Source organism: Lissotriton vulgaris, chromosome 6, assembly GCF_964263255.1.
Source record: "Lissotriton vulgaris chromosome 6, aLisVul1.2, whole genome shotgun sequence".
NCBI lineage: Eukaryota > Metazoa > Chordata > Amphibia > Caudata > Salamandridae > Lissotriton > Lissotriton vulgaris.
In genome coordinates this window covers 1,219,283,894-1,219,304,404 of record NC_141694.1, presented here as the reverse complement: position 1 = coordinate 1,219,304,404, position 20,511 = coordinate 1,219,283,894, and the positions used below count along the sequence as shown (strand labels likewise).

The window sequence follows — 20,511 nt, the reverse complement described above, 5'->3', positions numbered from 1 at the left end:
AGCCCTTTTGAACTTTTGTACGGGCATCCTGTAAGAGGACCCCTGTGTTTGGTGAAGGAAGGATGGGAGAGACCTCTCAAAAAGCCTGCAACCAGCATAGTGGACTATGTGCTTGGTCTCCGCTCGCGGATGGCTGAGTACACGGAGAAGGCATCCGAAAACCTTAAGGCCAGCCAAGAACTCCAGAAAGCTTGGAATGACCAAAAGGCTGTCTTGACTGTTTATCAGCCCGGACAGAAGGTGTGGGTGTTGGAGCCAGTGGCCCCAGCAGCACTCAAGTACAAATGGTCCGGGCCCTACACCATCCTGGAGAAAAAGGGAGAGGTCACCTACCTGGTAGACCTTGGAACTCCCCGGAGCCCCCACAGGGTGCTCCATGTCAACAGGCTCAAAGCATATGTCGACAGGAAGGACATGAGTTTGCTCATGGCCATAGATGAGGGACAGGAGGAGGAGAGTGACCCTCTCCCCGACCTGCTCACTCAGAATCCTGACGATGGATCGGTAGACGGTGTTGTCTTTTGTGGCAGCCTCTCCGAACATCAACAGGAGGATTCTAAACAGGTTCTTCAATCCTTCCGGCATATGTTCTCTCTAACACCCAGTCAGACCAATTGGTGTACCCATGAGGTCGACACTGGTGACAGCTTGCCCGTCAAGAGTTAAATCTACAGGCAGCCCGATCACGTTAGAGACTGCATCAAAAGTGAAGTGCAGAAAATGTTGGAGCTGGGAGTCATTGAACCCTCGGACAGCCCCTGGGCTAGTCCCGTAGTTCTAGTGCCGAAACCTCACACCCCGGGCGGTAAGAAAGAGATGAGGTTCTGCGTAGACTACAGGGGTCTCAATGCAGTCACTAAGACTGATGCCCACCCAATACCAAGGGCAGACGAGCTTATCGATAGATTGGCTTCGGCCAACTACTTAAGTACGTTTGACCTGACAGCTGGGTATTGGCAAATCAGGTTAGCTGAGGACGCCAAGCCTAAGACCGCATTTTCTACCCCTGGTGGGCATTATCAGTTCGTGGTGATGCCCTTTGGTTTGAAAAATGCACCTGCCACCTTCCAACGGTTGGTGAATCACGTTCTCACTGGGCTGGACGACTTCTGTGCGGCGTATCTAGACGATATCGCTGTCTTTAGCTCCACCTGGGAGGATCACCTGGTCCACCTGCGGAAAGTGTTAGAGGCTCTGCAAGCAGCAGGCCTCACTATCAAGGCTACCAAGTGCCAGATAGGGCAGCCACAGGTTGTATGCTTGGGCCACCTTGTCGGTGGAGGCCAAGTTCAACCACTGGAGAGCAAGATACAGTCAATCAGGGACTAGGCTCCTCCAACCACCCAGACTCAGGTTCGAGCTTTCTTGGGCCTGACTGGTTACTACCGAAAGTTCGTCAGGAATTACGGATCGATTGTGACTCTGCTTAATGAGCTGACGAGTAAGAAAATGCCAAAAAAGGTTCAGTGGACAGCGAGCTGTCAAAAAGCATTCGATGACCTAAAACAGGACATGTGCACGGCACCTATCCTCAAGAGTCCAGACTACTCCAAACCATTCATTGTCCAAACAGATGCGTCTGAGTTGGGTGTGGGAGCTGTTCTATCTCAACTGAATTTCGATGGTAATGACCAGCCCATTGCTTTTATAAGCAGACGGCTGACCCCCAGAGAGAAAAATTGGTCAGCGATAGAGAGGGAGGCCTTCGCTGTGGTGTGGGCCCTGAAGAAACTAAGGCCATACTTGTTTGGCACTCATTTCAAGATTCAGACCGACCATAATCCCCTCCTATGGCTAAATCAGATGAAGGGTGAAAACCCCAAACTGCTTAGGTGGTCCATTTCCCTACAGGGGATGAACTTCACAGTGGAGCATAGACCTGGCACTGATCATGGCAATGCAGATGGGCTCTCCAGGTATTTCCACTTAGAACAAGAAGACTCACCTGGTCAAGGTTAGCTTATTGTCCCAACGTTTGGGGGGGGGGGGGGGGGGGGGGGGGGTCATGTAGGAGAGTAGGGTCTGCAATCCTATTCACCCGGACTTTTTGCTTTTGTTTCACTGGTTTACGACTTTCTCTGGCTGTGGGCCTGCTAATCAGACCCACAGCCTAGCTGTTCTCTCACTAAATTGATGCGTGTACCTTAGGTGCATTACCCAATTGGAACTGGACCACCGTGTCAGACCCTGTAACTCAGGGCATCGGTGTACCCAGGGCCTACCGGGGGCTGAAGCATGTATTATGCCACCCCTGGATGGCCATCTAAATCTGACACAACTGGCTGCACGACAGCTGGGGCAACGTAGCGTACTCGCTCGTTGCTTTAGGTATAGTATCCCTATATCTAACCTCACAATGGACACCCGGGTTCCTATCAGTCACTCCTATGACAGGCCTTGACAATCCTGAAGGCAGAGTGCATGGAACCGTGTGAATTGGGCTCTGGCACGAGCCGAGCCCGGTTGCAGCTTGCGGAACCAAGACCCAATGGCTGTTCCATGATAACGCGTATCATATCGGTAACTTCGGTATAGCGTTATCAAGACATGTCGAGTAAGGTGTCATACGAATCGGGATGCTGCCCCCTCACCAATTCTGGCGACGAGGTTAGCATTCCGCCCTTCTAGAGGGACACGACATGTACGTAACTGTGAACCCCGGTTAAAGTTAACTAAAGCCTCAGCTCCACAAAATGGATGCTGCCACCACAGACACGAGTCTGACCTCCTGCTGCTGGGAGTCCTTCCAGCGAGGAGAGCTTGGACAAAGGGTTTCCTGTCCAGGGCGGTGTTCGCACCGTCCCAGACAGGGTTTGTGTATTCTGGGTAGGTAGGGCTTTGCGAGAAGGTGACTGCGGAGTGGCACCCCGGTGCTCACTACGCATCTGCCAGTTAGAACCAGTTCCAGGGGCGCGCAGCCCCTGACCTGGGGAAAGTCCGGCAGGGGAGAGGGGTGTAACTACCCCCCTTCCTGGTCCCACCCCTAGGGTAGGACCTAGTCATGTACCCACCCCTTTCTTTAGGATAAAGGCCGGAGCGGGGACCCTTCCAAATTAGATCATCTTTGAATCAAGAATACTTTCTATGAAAGGACTTCGAGACTCTTCTCAAGATTTTTCCCTTGTGGCTAAGGAGTAGTCACCCTGCATCCGCAGGCACCATCTAAGAACTCTGCGGTTTGCTGAAAGTCCTTCCTCAAGAATCCGACTGCCCAGCTCGACGAGAACCGGCTTCCCTGGCACCTCTGACCTCTACCCACGTCGTCAGCTCAGCTGAGATCTGTGGGTGCGACGAGACCTCGAGGGACCGGCCATCATCAAAACCTGCACGCTTTCTTAACCAGCACGACCACCGAAGGAATCCTCTGGTGAGTGCTCTGGGGTCCGAGAAGCCCCGACCCTGAGCCGCTCCAGCACCGAAGTGCAGCCTCCCAGCATCTCCACGATCTGCGTGGGGCCCTTCTGCTCTTTGCTGTTCAGCACGCTGTCTGGTCACTAGCCGCTGGCTTGTGCCCTTCTTGACGACACCCGACAAATCAACGCTGCTGGTCTGGTTGCTCCAGACTGGCCTTTGCTCCCTTCTACGAGAGGAGCACCCCGGACCCTCCTGGTCCACTCAAGACGCCATTTTAGGCCCACCACGTGGCCCTGAAATCTGCCAAGGCTTGTTGCCCTAATCCTGGGCCCAGCGACGCCGACAGCATCAACCTTCGTGGGACAGCTCGCACCTCCATCCTGGTCGCCGACAACGCCTCCTGGTCCGTGAGACTGCAGAGCCTAGCGTCGCCCACTCACCTAGTCGAGGTGACGGCCATCCGGTGCCTTCCTGGAACCCTCTGACTACTGGCTAGTAGTACGAACTTGGTCCCCTCTGCTTTCAGGTATCATCGATCTCTGATCCAGGCTTGGATCTCTACGAACTATTCATCACTGGTCGCCGGCCAGCAACTCCTTTTCTTCCGGCTCCTGGCTCGTCAGCGAAGACCCCCGACGCCTGTAAGACTTGTGCAGCCGCAGCCCTCGTGGCTAGGTAACTTCGGCATTTCGGTGCCTGCATAGACTCCTTACTTAAGGGTCCTGAGTCCCTCGCTTCCGACTTGCCTTATCGGGTCCGCCGGAGACAACTAGAACTTTCCGTGCCCTAGGGCACTTGTTTTAATTGTGCACTTGAAGTATTTTCCTAAGAGTTTTTTTCTGTGCTTAGTACCCTGTCCTCATAAAGAGTACAGGGCTGTTGTGATTCTAATAAATGTACTGTTTATTTTCATAACACTTGTGTGGTGTCCTTTCACTTGGTGTTCAAGGGGTATGTGATGGTATAACAGCTGGCTTAACACGCCCTCTAGAGTTTAGCCCGAAGACTGCTCGTATCCACGCTACTAGGATAGCTGGTCTAAGGTTGACTTACAACCAATCACCATAAGGGTCGTTTGGACCGATGCATAGTGGTCGCTAGAATAGCGAACGCTGCATATCGGGCCAACTTCTCACATATGCCACCTACTGGTGCGCACAGGTATTGCTAAAAAAAAAAAACCTTCTGGACCTGGTCTGATGCCTGGGATATTCAAGGGTAAGGAATCTGCAGCTAGATGTTTCTATCAGATACGAAGTAAGCTTGTCCAGAGATTTGGAGCTTTCACATCTCGATCAATCAATTTTCATAATTTCTGCTTCTTCCAAAGACACAAAGGTCAGTAAGATATCCGAGGATTCATTTATCATATGAAGTAACTAGCAGCCCGTCCCGACGTTGTCTGGGTATGAATTTCTGCCAGCCTGTAGTATATTGTTTTGTAGGGATTCGTTTAGATAGCATTTCTTATCTGTGACAGGCCTGTGAAACGCTCAGATTCACAGTGCACTGCTGATGCACTTAAGAGTGCGCGTTCAGTAGTGTGTGAACTCGAGTTTCCCTACTTTATTTTTCCTTGCAATATTATGTAGCGCGAACTCGACAACATGGCATGAGCACGATTTACATTACAGAAGAACACATTCATTTGTGGTAGGCACGGGGAGACAAAGCAATTTGCCTGGAATCACAGGATATTGAGCTGATGCCGAGATTCGAACGTAGCTCCCAGCTCTAAAGTTCGCAATTCTAAAACATGTGGGGTTAGGTGTGGACCTGTGCATTTTTCAAATGGGTGGTGAAAAAATATGAGTATGTTGCTGGAGATGTGGGCTGCCGTGCCACCAATGTACTTACCAGGGAGGGTAAACACCAATTATTCCGCAACTTTCTTTCGGCATACCATCACTCCGCATACTTTCATTACGAAAGTACCATGACTCTGCAATGCCATTATAACACATGGCATTACATTTTATATGCTTTTACCACGCATACATTTACAACGAAATTCGTTGTAAATGCATGAATGGTAAAAGCATGTTTTTTTAAAATGTTTGTATAAGGTAAGTATGGGTATAGGGGTATATGTTTTGGGGTACTAAGGTATATGTTTTGGGGTGTTTGGGTATTTTAAGGGTTCAGCTACAGTTTGGGGTTATGGGATACAGGGGTAGTTTTAGGGTTTAGGGATAGGTATGGGTTTTGGGGTACAGGGGTGTTTTTAGGGTTCAGGGCTAGGTTTAGGGTACAGGGGCATTTTTAGGGTTCAGGGCTACGTTTGGGTTTTGGGGTACAGGGGTATGTTCAGGGCTCAGGGCTAAGTTTGGGTTTTGGGGTACAGGGGTATTTTAGGGTTCAGGGCCAGGTTTGGGTTTTGGGGTACGGGGGTATTTTTAGGGTTCAGGGGTAGGTTTGGGTTTTGGGGTACAGGGGTATTTTAAGGTTTCAGGGCTAGGTTTGGGTTTTGGGGTACAGGGGTATTTTAGGGTTCAGGGTAGGTTTGGGTTTTGGGGTACAGTGGTATTTTTAGGGTTCAGGGCTAGGTTTGGGTTTTGGGGTACAGGGGTATTTTTAGGGTTCAGGGGTAGGTTTGGGTTTTGAGATACAGAGGTATTTATAGGGTTCAGGGCTAGGTTTGGGTTTTGGGGTACAGGGGTATTTTTAGGGTTTAGGGACAGGTTTGGGTTTTGGGGTACAGGTTATATTTATAGGGTTAAGATGGGTTAGTGTTTAAGGGTGTTGGGGTATTTTAAGAAGTAAGGGTGGGATAAGCACACAATATGAGACATGGCATGAAGGGCGGAACGTACCACATGCCCCCAGCGTTTGTCACGGCCCCAGCACACGCCCACAGCACAACGCAGACACGCCCACAAGGGACTACTTTGCTGGCACGGTTCTTTTACCTTTTAAATGTATATGGTGGGAGTCTGCATAGCCTATGTCCTTCTGCTGCAACTGCCCTTTCCAACGCTGTATTGGGTGTTGTGATTGGTGCTGTGGTTCCCGAGATTACCCGCCTCAAAGGTTTGGGCTCTCTCTTTATTATATTAGTATGGATATGGATAATGTTACCTGTACATCAACGGTTAATATTACAGCAGGACTAAATCTCCTTACATTCTTGTTGGATTTATTGAATAAGTACTCATTTGCTAGTTAAGAATCATTATCTAACATAAAAAATACCAACAGACAACTCAGACTGTCTTGAGAGGTTTAGAACTGGACAAACACTGACTGCACCAATCTAACAACAAGGTCACAAATACATTGATTAAAAGTGGGTTACAGAAACTCTGTCTCTAAATTAGTGTGTTTCAACCATAGCCTGCCACCATGCATAGCACAGTAAAAAAAATCAACAGTCAAAAGAAATTATGTAATGTCAAATATGATGTTGTGTGTGTCATTTATCTATGGTTTTTTATTAGTGCTACACTTACTTATGGCTTGTATATCCACTTTACTACAATTCCTCCTTTGGTAATGTCAGAAGCATTAAAGGCCACATGATGTCACTGTTTGTGGTGTCATTAAGCATGCTTGAAGTACCAACATTATTTCAAGCATAACACAATCAGACAAAGGTTGGCTCAGATTGCATGAACGAACCATACAAGCGATTTTCATAGTGCTGGCTGAGCACTATTACATGCAGAGCAAACGTGGCATACTTACTGTGTTTGTAAGCTGATATTCAATGTAGCTCTTGAGACCATACATTTTAGAACCCTTTCTAGGATCTGCAACAACACAGTCAAATGTAGTAGTTGGATAACTCCACATTGGGCCATAATCTCCAATCTAGACAATTTAAAATGAAGTAAAATTAGATAAAAATGATAAAGGACTTTATTAACATACTGTAATAAAGAGGCACCTCCGGAAATAATCATTTAATATCTTTATTGTAAGAAGTAAGTAACAAACGCCTCATCCACCCTTCAGCTCCAGTGTTTTCTCACAACTGCCAAACCAAGAACGTCAAAGGCATTCTACATTCCACATCTATCATGACATGCCCTGGTTTCACCACTGACATCCATTTTATGTCAGAAACCACAGACACACTGGTAGCTTTGCACACATACAAACCACAATGAATCTCTCTAGTCATAGACACACCGATATTAATGATTTGAGCCAATATAAATACATTCCACATCTATCATGACATACCCAGGTTCAATCAATGACATCCATCTTATGTCAGATACCACACATCTCCCTTCTTTAAAACAAAAACCAATAATAATAATTAGACCCAACATTCCCTCATAAACTTCCCACTGGCAAACTACATGCAAAACACATTTACAAGGCCCTATATACAAAATGTTGTAATGATACAAAATTCATACAATGAAAGAATGTTCATTTTAACCTAAAATAATACATAAACATACCTAAGTTACATGACTTGTAACCATTTCCCCCAGTGCACTCACACAAAATACTTGAGATGAGCTGGTGCTTTCTATGCCCTCACAGAGCACCTTATTCCATCCCTTCCCTCTTTCTCAACAGCTGTTTTTTTCTCTTGTTCCCGCATTTTCATCTAGGGGCCTTACTTTTCCTTCCCATCCCCTTGAAGAAGTACACTGTTGACCATCACCCTTTTCAAATTCCAAATGCATCCATTACTTACTTTGACCACATTATTAAATGTCTTGATCATCTTCATTGGTGGTCCAAACCTTCTTTGTTTTACTACTTCTGGTAACCATATCCTGACCCAATCACCCACTGTCACCACTGTCCTCTTAACTGCCTGTCTATTGCCGTAGTGCTCTTTTCTTTGAAGCAATCCATGCATCATTCCCCTTCAACACCCTCTCAACAAACTGATCAATCTACTGAGAACACACCGTGGATTGTGTATGGCAAGTATGGCCGCGTTCCCCATAGTCATTTAAACAGCGCTCTTCCTGTAACCGAATGTGGAATAAGGCGATAAGTCGCCACCCCTACTTGAATTACCTTCCTCCAATCTTTTTCCTTCTTGCTATCTGGATGGCTTCCTTGAGAACACGATTGAACCTCTTCAAACCACCATTGGATTCAGGGTGGTAAAGAGTGCACCTCTTATGTTTAATTCTTATCTGTCACAGAACCTCCTCCATCTCACGTGAGACTAATAGTACCCCATTATCCGGTAATAAGGAATCAGATATGCCTTTTCTAGCAAAAAACTCACTCAAAAATGTTAATACGTTTTTATTCACCGTTCCCTGATTAACACCTATTTTCGACTTCCTAGACCATCACCAGTAAAATAATACTGTCCAAACCTATTAGATACGGGACCCAGTATATCCAGTGCCACTTTTCCCCACAGACCCTCTGGTTGTTTCGCCATGGGTTGGGTTCTCGTCACACACCCCTTATCAATATTCCGGCACTCCAACAAGTCCCGGATCTCTCTCTCCAACGGTGTCGCTAATCGTGGCCACCCAAAATTGAACCGTAATCTTTGATTATTGCAAGTTTTTCGCTTATAGAGTGTGTGCTATCTCTCGTCATGTGCAGCTTGCAATACCCTATATGTCATCAGTTGCATGTCACAATATAAAACCAGGAAAATTGATTCTCATCAAAAAGCATGTAAGAAAGGACTTCTTGCAACGGGGATGGAAGGACCTAATTAGTTTATCCTTGTAACGAACACTGCTATGAAACTTAATGGACTGCCTCTTTGGGTTTGAGCCTCAAACACTTGGAGAGTGAGCGCACCAGAAAGACTTATCTTGAGTTGTTGAGCCAGGAACCCCGACTCAAAACTTTGATATCGATAAAGGAGGAGGTACAGAATAGGCAGGTGAAAACTGCAATAACCAAAGTGAAAAGCAAACAAAGAAAACAGAAGTCTGAATAGAAGTTCAGATGCATTCAATTGAACACAAGGAAAACCATTTCAAACTGAAGGTGAGAGATCACAAAGAGTAGCTGTGCAAAAGCAAAGTGCTACTGCAGAGCCTTAACAGAGAGCTGAAGAAGTCTCAGAGGGAGGTGCAAAATATAAAAAATTAAAGAGATAGAGAAGGTCACACAATAAGTACACAGCTCCTGAGTGGGCATACTTGGGAAGAACTAAACCAAAAGAAGACATTACTTGAAATGTCTTCAATTATTTTGGGGTATTCAAAAGAACTAATGTAATGTGAAAAAGACTAAAAATCTTCATATGCTGAGTACGTTTTCTTAAAGTACGGTAAACTGTTGAAAACATTTTGAATGATTTTTTAAGAACTTAGTTAAAAAAAATGTGAAAGACTTTGTTTCTGTAAGGCAGATTGGAAGAGAAAATGTCCACTAGAAAACAGAAGATTCGTATGGTTTCCAAAGTATTTTTAATTTTGTCTGGAATTGGACTGCTAGTAAACGCATTACCTCATAAGGGGTATTCCTCAACCTTTACTAATGAAATTAGAACATGATGATTTAGAAGTTAGAAATAATAAGGGGAATGATTATTTAGAAAATATCTATATAGTATTGTTAATGAATTAGACAGATCATGAATGTTACAGATTGTTATATTTATAAACATTTTCATAGTTTTGTTTCTGGAGGTAATGCACCGGCTCTTAGAGGAAGTTAATACCAACTGAAATATTTCAGTAGATGCATTATATGCTAGTGAAAATCTTGGGAAAATACATTTTATGACACTTCCAATAAAGTTTTAATGGTCCAATATATAAAGTTGTAACATGAGGAATGTTCCTTTTCAAGAGATAAGTGTGTGCCAACTAGTGTAATTGGAAGGTTGTTTATTAGAGAATATTATAATCAAAAACAGAATGTTAAACTTGCAGGTTCTAGAGTCTTGACATACATTCTTAAGAGGTTGGGGTAAATTGATGTTAGAAGTGGTTGCTATCTCAATAGGAGTAGTAATGTTAGTTGCATTGGTGTTGAACTAACCTTTAAATTGTGTGGAATTACTTTTAGCATGCTTTTGAAAAAAAGTGCAGAAGCAAGAAGATGAGCAGAATCACCAAATAAAAAAAATCTAACTGGATTATAAAAAAGTTGAAGAATATGATAGATTGAAATGGTTAATTCTGAAAGAGTCTAGAGCAGGCGTATCCAACGAGTAGCTTGTTAGCCGCTGTAGCTCTCCAGCTATCTGTAAGAAGCTCTCATGTGTGTAGTCCAACCCAACCACTTAGAAACATTTGTTTAGCTCAAATAATATTGCTATACCAAAATTAAACAAAAACTGATTTCGCTATGAAAATAGGTGTATTCCAGAATTCATTCGCTGATGTTTGGAAAAAATGGTCTAATTTCCAAAATATATTTCAATCTTTTAATGAGTGATGATTCATTTGACATAGGGGAAACTTATTACTAACTTCATTGTTTTTTCCAAGTTTGTTTATTGGCATTTTATAGTACAATTTACCAACAACTAGAAACAGATTGAATGCAACCAACTTGTAATACTCAGCATGTACACTGCATCCGACCTATACAGTACTGAGTTATGATAACACCGTGAATGTATACTAAGCAACCTCCAGGATCAACCGTCCTCAACTCCCCCTTCGCGTTCCAACTTCCCCTCAGCAGTCAGTCACGGAGTCCCAACCTTAGGCTGCTCCATATTTTCGCAATCATGTCGCCCAACTCAGTTAGATCCTCCTCCACCTTGTCACTCTCCGTTTCAGCTTCCTATGTTGGTCATCAGCAACCACCCACTCCAAGAGATCTGTTTTCCAAGTCGAGAGTTGTGGGGCCTGCGACACTGCCCAGTTTATCACTATCTGCCATCGGCCTAACACCAATACAAGCGCTGCCATGTGGACACGCATCTTGTGGCGCTTTCTGCCTTTCTGTATGCCAAGCAGGCACAGTTTCACGATCCCTCCAAGGAAAGCTCCGCCATATGCACCAGGTGCTCGCTGCTACCTCCCAGAATCCCGGGTGGGGGGGGGGAGATCCAAACATTCCACCACTGAAGGGTAGGTCCGAGTCATATGAAGGAAGTTGTTCACCTGTAACCCACACCTGCTGCATGCCACAGGGTAGCCAGGAGAGATCCTAGTCAATTTGTAAAAAATTAAACAATCAATTTAAATCTAGCGCTGGGAGAACCTGCTTCACCTGCACACAAGCCCTAGTCCAGTTGTGTGTTGTCAATTATCTGGGCAATCCTGCCCCCTGCGCTCTCTTTCCATCTCCGTCTTACCTCCTAGTCTAGTTCAACCCGCCAGTCCCATTATCTGCCGCAGAATACCATATTGTAGCAGTCTCTCTGGAAACATTGTCCAAACCTACCTATTCGATTGCGCCAGTCATAACTACTACAGGAACTGGCACATTCCCATGCTAAATTGTTCCTGCGATTGCTCAAAAGTCATGAATCTGACATTGTAGCAGAGTCTTCCAGAGTCTTGCAGTCACCCTCATGCCTCTAGCAAAGGACACCTCCTTCAGCAGGCTGGAGAATGGTCGCAGCTCCCAGGGCAGCAGTCCCTCAGCAAAAGGGGACCTTTTCAGCGTTTTGCAGAGCACCCAGAGCCATACCTCCACCACTACCTTAATGAAGTACAGGGTGTCCTGAGGGACTCCCTTGCCCATCAGAAAGAGACCATACAGGGAATGGGTCCGTGTTCCTCTTCGACCAATGATTGCTCCCAGTTAGGCTCATCATCAAATCATCTGACCGCATGCTGTACTTGTGTTGCTGTATAGTATAGAAACAGATCAGAGAGTCCAATCCCTCCCTTCTCTCAGGGGTGTTTCAGGGTATCCAATTTCACCCAACTCTTCTTCCCTACCCATGCCAGTTAGCTAAATAGTTGATCAAGTCAGTGAAATGTGGTCATCGGGATCAGACACATCATATTCTGCAGATCATATAAACACTTGGCGAGGAACACCATTTTTGCTACTGATATGCAGCCCAAAAGATATTTCTGGCAACCTGACCCAAAACTCAATGGTGTGATCTAGGCTCTTCAAAAAGGCCCCCACATTAAAATCATAGTGTGCCACTGGGAAATGCATTACCCATTTGGAATTTAAACTCCTCACAGGTCAACCCAATCTCCCTCTGGAGAAATGCTCCCAGACAGATTAAGGCTTCCAAAAGGAACAAACAACTCTTAACCTTGTTAGTGAGGAGGCAAGAGAAACTGTTGCAAAGTCATCCAGTTCTTCCAACAGCAGGGGCACCGACCTGTCTGGGTCCTTAAAGTAGACCAGGATGTCATCTGCATAAAAGGACACAATATGCATCCTGCCATTGCGTCCAATACTCCAGGGCTCCAGCCGCTACTGCACAGTGCATGCTAACAGCTCCATCACCAGGGCAAATAGCAGAGGGACAGTGGGCATCCCTGCCTGGTCCTCCTTCCTAGGCTCCAGGCATCCAACACTATGGCTACAATGTCTGTATATAATAATTGTGCCAATTTAATATAATTAGGATTGAATCCTATGCTCCACAGGACTGGCCACATATGCTGCCATCCACCTGTGTCAAACGGCCGCTTCAGATCTAAAGCAGCCAATGCAACTTGGCAGGCCGAATCCTCCAGTGACTGTATAATGTGGTTACAAATCTCCTGATATTTCACATTGTGCTTCTCCCAGAATTAACCCCATTTGGTCTGGGTGTACGAGTGAGCCAATTACCCCGAGCAATTTATTAACTAGTACTTAACAGAGCAGTTTCACATCTGTGTTGAGCATGGACAGTGGCCGGTTAGAAAACAAGCAGTTGGGGGTCTCGTCCCTCACTAGGGATCAGAACGATCATTGCCTAACGCATGCTCTGAGGGTCTGTATTACCCTAGCAAACTCTTCTGTAAATAGACTGTACAGGTAAGGTTGATGTGGCCTCTACCTACCACATCTTCATTGTCATCTTGGAGCTTGGTCTAGGTGGATGCTTTTCAAGTCGCATATCTAACACACAGTTGATGTTTCCTGCCAAAATGATTCTGCATGAATATATGGAGCTATTTTCATCAGTATGTCTGGGTAGAAAGTTTCCTCAACTACTTTCAGGGCATAAAGTTAACCAAGCCGTTGCCAAATCATCCAAGATCCCAATGACTATCACGTATTTTCCTCTTGGGTCTGATTTCACTGTCCTCTCAATAAAGGGGACCGAGCAGCAATCCACATTGTGACCCCCCAGCATCATCAGAGTAGGTGGCTGCAAACACAGAGCCCCTCCATTTTTTCCGCACTTTATTCAGCTCAGTACTCAGCAGGTGGGTTTCCTGAAATAATGCTATCTGCACATTATATCTTCTGAGATAGGAGCACACTCTGTAGAGCTTGAGACACTAATTGATCCCATGGACATTTCAAGTTACAAGGGTTCTTTATATGTTGTTTCTAATGAGGTCCTGAATTACCTCCACCATGTTTTACTGAACTGCCACACCAGCCACCCTATCAGAGTTGGTTGCAAACTATAACACCACCTCAACCTAGTGACCCGCCTACCCATTGTGTGCTGAACTCTACCCGCCACTCAAATCCACCCTAAGGGCAAACACATCCTGACCCCCAACTGACAGTTCACCCAAGTGTAGCACTAGTGTCCCTACACTATAGGTCAACTGTGTACTATGCCACTCCCCAATCAAAAAATAAAACATGCATGTCTTGCATATCCACCCGAAGCAGAAGGTAGAGTGAGGAGAGTTAAGAAAGGAAAACAAGACTGCGGGCAGTATCTGAACTGCAAGAGCACCAACCAATGCAGGGGGCACCCGACAGAGGCTCAGCCGGCTCCAAACCCTGTGGGAGCAGTGTAGGACCTAAAATATGTGTCCGACCAGGAAGATGTAAAAACATTAGAGCAAGGCCAGCATTTCAGACAGACTCACTCTCAATGTAAAACCAATGCACCCTTAAAGGAATAGTAAATGTTTTTCACAATACATTTGTAATGCCTACCTGCTTTGTTGAAACATTTCACAACAAACAAATTATATATGTTGCATTGGACGTAACTTTTCACAATGAACCAAAGAGGCCTTCAGCATTTTTGATTGGCTTATCACAAAAACCTACTCCGGCCCTACTACAGTGTGCAAAAACTGGCGGGTATCAGGCATACAGTCATACATTTACAAATATGTACAACATTACAGTTGGCAAAACAATATACAACTGCTTTCAAAAGGGCATAACAATGATTATCAGAACTCTTCAACCCCAAGGGGTTGTCTGGGGAAACCAACACAAAATGGCTTGCCATCAATGGAATTCTAGGAGATTCCGTGTAACAACGTACATCCCTACAGTTAACACAAATAAATGCACCCTTTAAAAGCCTATTGGCATTAAAAAAAGCTTTACACAATAAATAGGTTAGCAGTACTATCTTTGTCCTAACTTTTATTACCAAACAGATCAGGCCTATTGCCTTTATCAATGACTTTTCATCACAATCAACTCAGTCCTTCTGCACTGAACATGAACATTTCTTTAAAGGTGCAAAAATCCAATTCAAGCACTCTCTTTCATGGGACACAGACAACTTTTGGCCAATCAAATGTTTTATTCACGATAATCAGCACGTAAGCAGACCCAAAGCCTCTTTCCCAGTATTACCTCTTAAAACTATCTTTCTTATTATCAAATGAGTTCAGGTTTGTCAGCTATCAATCCAGACTTAAAAAGCAGCTAGTGAGCAGTGTATAACGAAAAGAATATTTAAAGTTTTTGTTAGAAATCCACCAAAGTGCAGATTTATATTCACGTCTAACTTCAGACTTTTGAATTTCATCTTTGAAGGCATTACAAAAATATTCACAAACTTTCTGGCAAACATACGTAAAGGCAAAGAATAAACATCAACAAAAATTTTGATAAAACTTACAATGATGGTGATTTTTTCTTTGGATTTTGCAAGCTGTTTTGTCAAAAGATACTGCTCCATGCCAGGTTTTGCAAATCCAGGGAATCTAATGGTAAAGAAGGCAAAGACCACATGTTAAAAAGTAATGTCCCTCAATATTATCACAAGTGTTTAATACCAGAGCTCCCAAACATTTATCAATGATAATTCTTCCTTTACACAAAGATATTTACATCATATTTTCTGCACTTTGGCTGCGATATATAGACATTTTTGTAGTTTGGAAGGGACCTGAAGGTAAACTAATGACCTTTTGGTCACCATTAATAACAACCATCTCAACCTGAATTCCTTAACCTGAAATTGACAGTAGTCAATTCACTCCTGGATCAAGACTGTCCTGTAACTCCACATTACATGTCAAGAACTCCACATTACATGTCAAGAGCAGTCAGCCATCAAATTTCAGGTGGATATCCCATATAGTGAATTTTTGAGAACCAAAAGAAATTGTAGCTCGCACGAAACGTTGTTAAAACCCATGATGAAAGTGATAATTAGATTCAGGTACAGAGGGTACTCTAGAAAAATGTTAAAAAGCGGTAGCAGAAAAGGCTGACTAATGTAGGCGTGAGACTTTATTCTTCGGACATAACCCTCAGAAAACAGCTAAGGTACAAGGAACATGAGAACAATTCTTACCGCATCACCTATACCATTCAGTCAGTTGAGTTGAGGAACATCTTAAGAAAATATTGGGATCTTTTACAATGAGACACATTTTTGACAGGAGTAATTGGACCTAATTAGTCCTTCAATTACTTATAGGAAGAATGCCTTGCTATGGTATATATATAGTCTTGCACAAACCTCATGGCTGAGCACAACCCCTTGTTTCTATTTATGTGGTGGGTGTAAAGCCTGCAAGTACAGTGCATCGGTGAAGAAATTAAACTAAAAGCAAATTAACTAGAAATGTACTATCCACAAACATATCACCTGTAAAACTAAATTTGTAGGGTACGTTAGAACTTGTTCTTGAAATATGAAGTATATTGGCAGCAGCTCTTTTCCCATAAAGAAATGTATTCTTGCACACAAACATACATGATATGGCTAACAAAGATGTGTTACAGCACCGCACAACGCAACAGGATTCTTGTGCTTCCCAAAATGAAGTCCAGATATACTTAGAGGCTAGCACTGAAAGTAATGAATTTAGGAGAACAACTACATGTGCATCTATGATACAGTCACCATATTACCTAAGTCAGTTTAAATATCTACATGATGTATATATTAATGTTGTAGGTGTCGGTTTGGGGTTATTTATTGGGAGGTTATGTTATACTTTTGTTTTATGCATAGGATTGTTCATTAATTTGTGAGGTTTTACTTATTTTTAGGAACATTCTCTTCACGTTGAGAGATCCATTAGAGAACAGGGAAATGAAACATGGAATCAATTGGAGTATCATGGAGAGTAACTTTTTTCATTTATGACCATATACATTATTAATAATTTCCAGGTTAGCTGCAACAATGTTTTTACACCCTATCCTTATTAGAAGTCACATGAGACTTCAGTAAAACAATGTATAATTATGGAGAGCATATTTTGTAAATAAGATTTCGTATTACACCGTGATTAGAGGTTATCTATGTTACTGAGTATGGCTGCTAAAGCCTGGACTGGAAGGGGCATATGTTCACTTAATTATTTGGTGACAATGGCTAGCATAAAGTCTCGGGTTTATGTCTTCTGTAAATAATGCTTGATGAGGGAGTATATTGGAAACACAGTGGGGAACCAGTGATGCCACTAGAGCAAAATGAGCAAGAACGTCTCTTTTAGTTAAGTGTCAATAATGTATGGCTACTGTAGCCTGGACTAGCACACATAGGATCAGCATGACTGCAGCGTTGTGACTGGTCTAAGCGCCGTGGGTCAGTACTCAGATAGGAACTGGGAGCCTGTGCATGTTCTCTACGCAGGCTGTGCATTACAGGTGAACATGCTAAATGCACATTACTGTTTCCCCGGCCAAAGACAGCAGGCCAACTGTCATGCGCACTCAAAAGAATGCCCACCACTCCTCCCCTGCTCAGCACAGCCCAGCCCAGCCCCGAGAACTGAGCCAGAACGGAAAGATAAAATAATAACATTGATTATAATCATTTCATTTTTCCTTTTTGAACTGCTCACAGAGCAGTGGGGCAATGCTCCTCCACCTTAGCGGAGGAGCCGCCTCTGAACAGGACTATCAAGTCCAAGCAAGCGACTTTCCCTGCCACTTTAAATACAAACAACACACTAAACGCTTTGTTGTGACTTGCTTTTCTCCTGTTTTGAGCTTTGAAAAACAGTTAAAGAAAAATTAAGGTTATGAGCTAAAACCGAAAAACTACAGAAAGTTGCCAGTGTTGACTAGCTCTGCAACCCACAATTCACACAACAGCCATACAAACCATAATTTGCTTACCAAATGCATCGCCCATGACCTGTGCGAGTGACTATATAGGTCAGTGAGTGGGTGAATGAATGGCTGTATGGGTCTGAGTAGGTGTGTGAGTGGCTGTATGGGTGTGTAAATGGGTGTGTCAGTGGCTGTATGGGACTGAGAGAGGGTGTGTGATTAGCTGTATGGGTGTGTGTGGGTCTGTGAATGGCTATATGGGTGTGTGAGTGAATGTGGGGGTCTGTGAGTACCTGTGTGGGTCTGTATGAGGGTGTGTGACTGCCTATATGGGTCTGTGAGTGCCATCATAGGTGTGTGAGTGGGTGTGCAAGTCCCTCTGAAAGTCTGTGAGAGGGTAGGTCTGTGAGTACTTGCATGGATCTCTGAATGGGTCTCTAAGTGCCTGTGTGGATCTGTGAGTGGGTGTGAGAATGTCTGAGTGGCTGAGACAGTGTCTGACTGGGTGCGTGTGTGCGTACCTGAATGGTTCTGTGAATGAGTCTCTGAGTGCCTGTGTGGGTCTGTGAGTGGATTTGTTGGTGCCTGCATGAATATCTGAACGGATGTATGAGTGTCTGCGTGGCTCTCTCAATGGGTCTGTAACTGCCTGTGTGATTTGTGAGTAGGTGTGAGAGTGCCTGTGTGGGTCTGTGAGTGGGCGTTTGGGTGACTGAGTGAATATGTGAGTCAGTACGACAGTGTCTGAGTGGGTCGATGAGTGGGTGTGAGAGTGTCTAAGTGTGTGAGACTGCGCATTATGTTTTTCTCCGGCACAATTTGCGAATCTGACGCAAGTTCACACAGGGCTGCGCTGAGCATCGCATCAGATGTGTGAACCCTTGCACGTGTAAAAAAACATTCTAGGGTATTTTGTAACGCATTAGGGGCCACTCACAGACCCCTATATTCCACCCATGGGGTCAAGGGACCACTGCCACAACCTCTTCCACTTCTTTAAATCTCAATTCCAGCAACCAGGGATCGTTGCCGGATATCTAAAATGGCGGCCGCAACTTTCTACTCAAGCTGTGGCCAGCCAATCATGAAACTGCTATTGGTGTGTGGATATGGAAAGCGTCACAAAGAATTCGCTTCCCTAGAGATCTATATTTCTTTTTCCATTAACATCTCAAAAATTACTGAAGGATTTACACAAAATCACAAATAGCAAGAATAGCACGATTATATATATATATGAATTTTACTCCGCAAGTAATTTCAAGTATTATCTTGTTATTTTAAACAACATTTTTAATGGTCTATTTATTTTTTCCGCTGTTGATTTTAACCTGCGTTACATTGTATTACCTATCTGTTATATGTACTTTTTATGGCTACAAAAAAATTGGTAACCGAATAAAAGTTTTACGACTGACTGACTGATATATACATATATATATATTTTTTCCCCCACTGAAAAAACATAGGTTTCAGGGACATTATAGTTAGAAATTATCATTTAAAAAACCTTCGAAATTCACTGAAAAAAACAAGTTTCAGGGACGTTCTAGTTAGTTGGACATATCACTCATACAAAACCAGAAAATGTGTCCGTTATAGTCGAGCTAACTATACCTCGTGCCACCGCAATGCACTGCTAATGACGGCACATATTACAGCACTCATGACATCGTCAGTGACATCACTCATGACATTTCAAATGACATATATATATAGTTGCAATGTTAATTCCCATAGGAACCTATCAACATGACTACAGACCGAATCACGGAATGGAATTACACCAAATTTGGTAGAAAGGTATATGTTGTTATGCAGATTATGCTTTTTATTATTTGGTGCAAGTTCAGTAGAAATTTAAGAAGAAAATTATAGTGATATATCTGGTTGTGGATATTTAAAAAAAAAAAAAAAAAGACAAGCTTGTGCCGGGAATCGAACAGCTCTGATTGGCTGCCAACACTACAACCAGGAAGTGTTGGCAGCCATCTTGGGAGTCCGCTTCACAGTGTCCAAAAGAAAAAAAGTGAAAATAAAGAAAAGGGGGCTGGGTAGGAATACCCTGACCTCCAAAATATGGGCTTGGGGTCCCCCTGGGACCTGCAGGGTCATGAAAGCATTAAAACAATATACCGCAATATCGATATTGTGATATTTGTGGCAAAAAAAATGTAAATAATACTTGTGGCAAAAAAAAAAAGCTAGCGCTTGCTTTTAAATTACCCCCGGTGCGCCAAAACCCGGGGTCATATCATAAATATAGGAGGGAACGCACTGGGCCCCCCTCCGAGGGCTTATCAAAGCCCCGGGGACCGCCAACTCCACAGGGCTAATTACAATAATATGGGTGGGGCCTTACGGACCCCCTGGGCTCCCGGGACCACCACCTTCATGTGGCCAAACTCTAAAATGGGAGGGGCCCGTCACCTCCCCAGCGCACGCCCTAAAAGAAGAAAGGAGGGGGGCCTCCTGGGACCACCACCTCCCAAGGCAGACTCTAGCAATGTCCCGGGGAGCCCAACCCCGGGACATTAGAGTTTGATATGGCTTGGTGAGAGCACGCTCCCGCCAAGCCATAGCAAACTCAGCTCTGCTTTCAGCAAGCGAGAGCAGAAAATGCTCTTGCTTGCAGAAACCAGAGTATGTCTGTTTCTTTGCCCGCTGTCCTGGTCGGTGGCCACTACACCACTCTGCAAACGCACCTCTCGGCGCACTGCTGGTGGTGGTGGATGAGAAAAAAAAAATCACAAAATATATTTTAACAAAAGATTTATTAGTCCAGGTCTATGTTTTTCACTCCATTAAAGTCATCTCCCTACAGGCACGGCATAGTTGTGTGTCAGAGCACAGCTGGGGTTAGGCCCTCCAGGAATACTGCTAATCTAGTGTTGGGAGCGT

General features: G+C 44.2%; 1 protein-coding gene across 2 annotated transcripts in view; it reads right to left on the bottom strand.

Annotated features, from left to right (window-relative positions):
• The window catches only part of SNX9 (sorting nexin 9), a 798,250-nt gene that overhangs the window by 310,994 nt on the left and 466,745 nt on the right, over window positions 1-20,511 (bottom strand). For both annotated transcript variants that reach the window (XM_086927315.1, XM_086927314.1), the window contains 2 exons: window positions 15,215-15,299; window positions 7,039-7,164 (listed from right to left, as the gene is read on the bottom strand). In XM_086927315.1, the coding sequence (XP_086783441.1) occupies window positions 7,039-7,164; window positions 15,215-15,299 (211 nt within the window). The remainder of the gene's footprint in view (window positions 1-7,038; window positions 7,165-15,214; window positions 15,300-20,511) is intronic.